This window comes from Mycetomoellerius zeteki, unplaced genomic scaffold (assembly GCF_001594055.1).
Source record: "Mycetomoellerius zeteki isolate Tzet28-1 unplaced genomic scaffold, Tzet1.0 scaffold393, whole genome shotgun sequence".
NCBI classification, from domain to species: domain Eukaryota; kingdom Metazoa; phylum Arthropoda; class Insecta; order Hymenoptera; family Formicidae; genus Mycetomoellerius; species Mycetomoellerius zeteki.
In genome coordinates this window covers 2,776-5,023 of record NW_017257385.1, presented here as the reverse complement: position 1 = coordinate 5,023, position 2,248 = coordinate 2,776, and the positions used below count along the sequence as shown (strand labels likewise).

At 41.1% G+C, this 2,248-nt stretch overlaps 1 protein-coding gene across 1 annotated transcript; it reads right to left on the bottom strand.

Moving 5' to 3' along the window:
- Positions 1-306: 306 nt before the first annotated feature.
- LOC108726186 (uncharacterized) lies at positions 307-1,293 on the bottom strand. Its single transcript, XM_018453626.1, has one exon. The coding sequence runs from the start codon at positions 1,291-1,293 to the stop codon at positions 307-309; it is 987 nt and encodes a 328-aa protein (XP_018309128.1).
- Between the last annotated feature and the right edge of the window lie 955 nt (positions 1,294-2,248).

The following is a 2,248-nucleotide window of genomic DNA, read 5'->3' as shown; positions in this document are numbered from 1 at the left end:
ATTTAAGAAAGAGGGGCACGCTCTCTCGTGCCTGGCGCCCAATCAGTGACGTGAAGTTTAGAGTATGTAAAATTTGAGAGAGCCGTTGTGGCGTTGAGCCTGTTTAATGTTGTCGTGAAGGTATCGACTAAAGAGAGGTAGAGCAATACTCGCGAACGCGCGACGAAGTGGCACCACGCTCGTGAGTGCGGTCGCAATTGTATATATATATATATACGAGTATATATTACAAAGGTATCCGCCAATGCTCCCACGGTAACGTCTCCGTCGAGTCCGGTACGACGTATCGTTTATCGTCGTATGGACTCAGAGCGATTTTCGATTCGGAAATCGTGTATACCTCGTGCAGTTTAAATCGTATACCATACACGATTGACGGCGAGTCATTTCTATCTCTTCGTTCAAACAACGCGTGTAATCATCGAACGTTATCGTTCGCGCTACGACGTTGCTCTTTACATCTTTCGCTTTTTTAGTGTCCTTTCCATCTACACGCAAGGCGTACATCTTCGCTCTGAGTCCAACGAACTCAGTCATTATCGCGCTATTGTTTTCATCCTTCATCAGACCCGGCACCTTCTTATTCGCGAAAGGCATACAGTACGCGTTGTCAGCCTGATAATCGCTCGTGTCGAACCTAGCGATATCGCGTTTCATCATCTCGTATACATCGCCGCATTCGATGTGGTATATAAGACTGTCTCTGTCAGTGTACATGATCTTACATTTGTCTTGATACAGCGGTAGCATATACTCGTGATGAAATTTGTACAAACAGACTTTTGATATGTCCAGGATACACATACCCACGTAAATCGGCTTGTCGAATTTCACCTCGAGTTTACGCAGTTCAATGGCGATCAAATTTTCAGAAAAAACGCTACGACTATGAAAATTCGGTTTCGTGATCATTGCCTCCGCGCCGTACCGTCCGTCCCATTTCGTTATCAATTTCACGTCGACGTGATTTCGAACGTTTTCCATAGTTTTGTCGAATACCGCGTTATTCATTAATTTATATAAATTTTTTTCGAAATCGTTTTTAGCGCGCGTTCTAAATTGCGTATTCAGTTCGATGTAATCACGGAGCCAGGCGGATTGAATGAATTGCAGCACCCTATGTATCTTCGTTACGCGAAGGTCGTGACGAGTACATTGCTGCAGGTTGCGATAGTGGATGACGTAATGCTGCTTATCGTACAGTGTCGCGAGAAGTTTATCCTCGCGCTTGCCGGGCGGCTTATCGCGCGTTGGGCAGAACGATAGGTCAGTGGCTACGTTTACACCGTGCATTTAGGTCGCGGCCTTACAATAGGGTAACCTCGGGTATTATGGCCATACGGAAAAGATAGCCATAGGCTATAATTTCTCCAATAATTGATAAATAGTGCATTTTTATAGTCATTTTTAAAGATAATCAATATTTACAGTAGTTCATGTGAGTACACTATTCAAAATAACAATATTATAAATATTATCTAATATTTTTTCTTTCGACTATCTGCAAAGTTTTGCACGTGTTTGCTAAAAACTGTTATAATGTCGAATAAATTACAGTTAAGCTGCCATAATCAACATTACATACACAATAAAGGTACATAAATTGCAATGTAACCTATAATTAATATAATACTTTTATTTTCATTATTTATTTACAAATACTATAGCTATCTTTCCGTTATAGTTAGGGTAAGATGGCTCACTTTTTTCGTGGTAAGTTGGCCGATGCAATCGACATCTGTCGAATAAAGATTGTGTTAGTATTGTAGGGAATGCTCTGTAAAATCCCGTTAATTGAGTAATTCTGGGATTGTATGAAGATTGTAGGATAATGTCAGGAGGATAGAGATTAAGGAAGGTAGTAAGATAAATCTTCGTCACTTTGGGCATTGACTTTATTATTAACACTTCCTTGTTGTACTCCAATTTACACGAATTAACGAGTAATACTAGAATCGCACTGATTCGAACTGAATCGGTATACCGTTAGGTAAAGAACCGAATAAAAGAACAAAGAGCTGACGAGCGTCTAGAGAGCAGAGTATCTCTCTCTTAGGAAAATTTAACGACTCGTGCCGTTGTGCCGAATTACACCGGTTTTATTGCCGGTTGACTTCACGTACAGCGTGCGTGATCTGCGCGTCGCTGTATGCTCCGTTTTCCGCTTTCGTAGTAAACGCAAGTCGGTGCAGATGTCAGCAGCGATTGGAATATGTTATAAATGACTTATGTTAGCAAATTTCTTACA

What these genes read in the sequence shown, in the direction of transcription:
- LOC108726186 (XM_018453626.1), bottom strand. Translation starts at nt 1,293, where the DNA reads ATGCACGGTGTAAACGTAGCCACTGACCTATCGTTCTGCCCAACGCGC.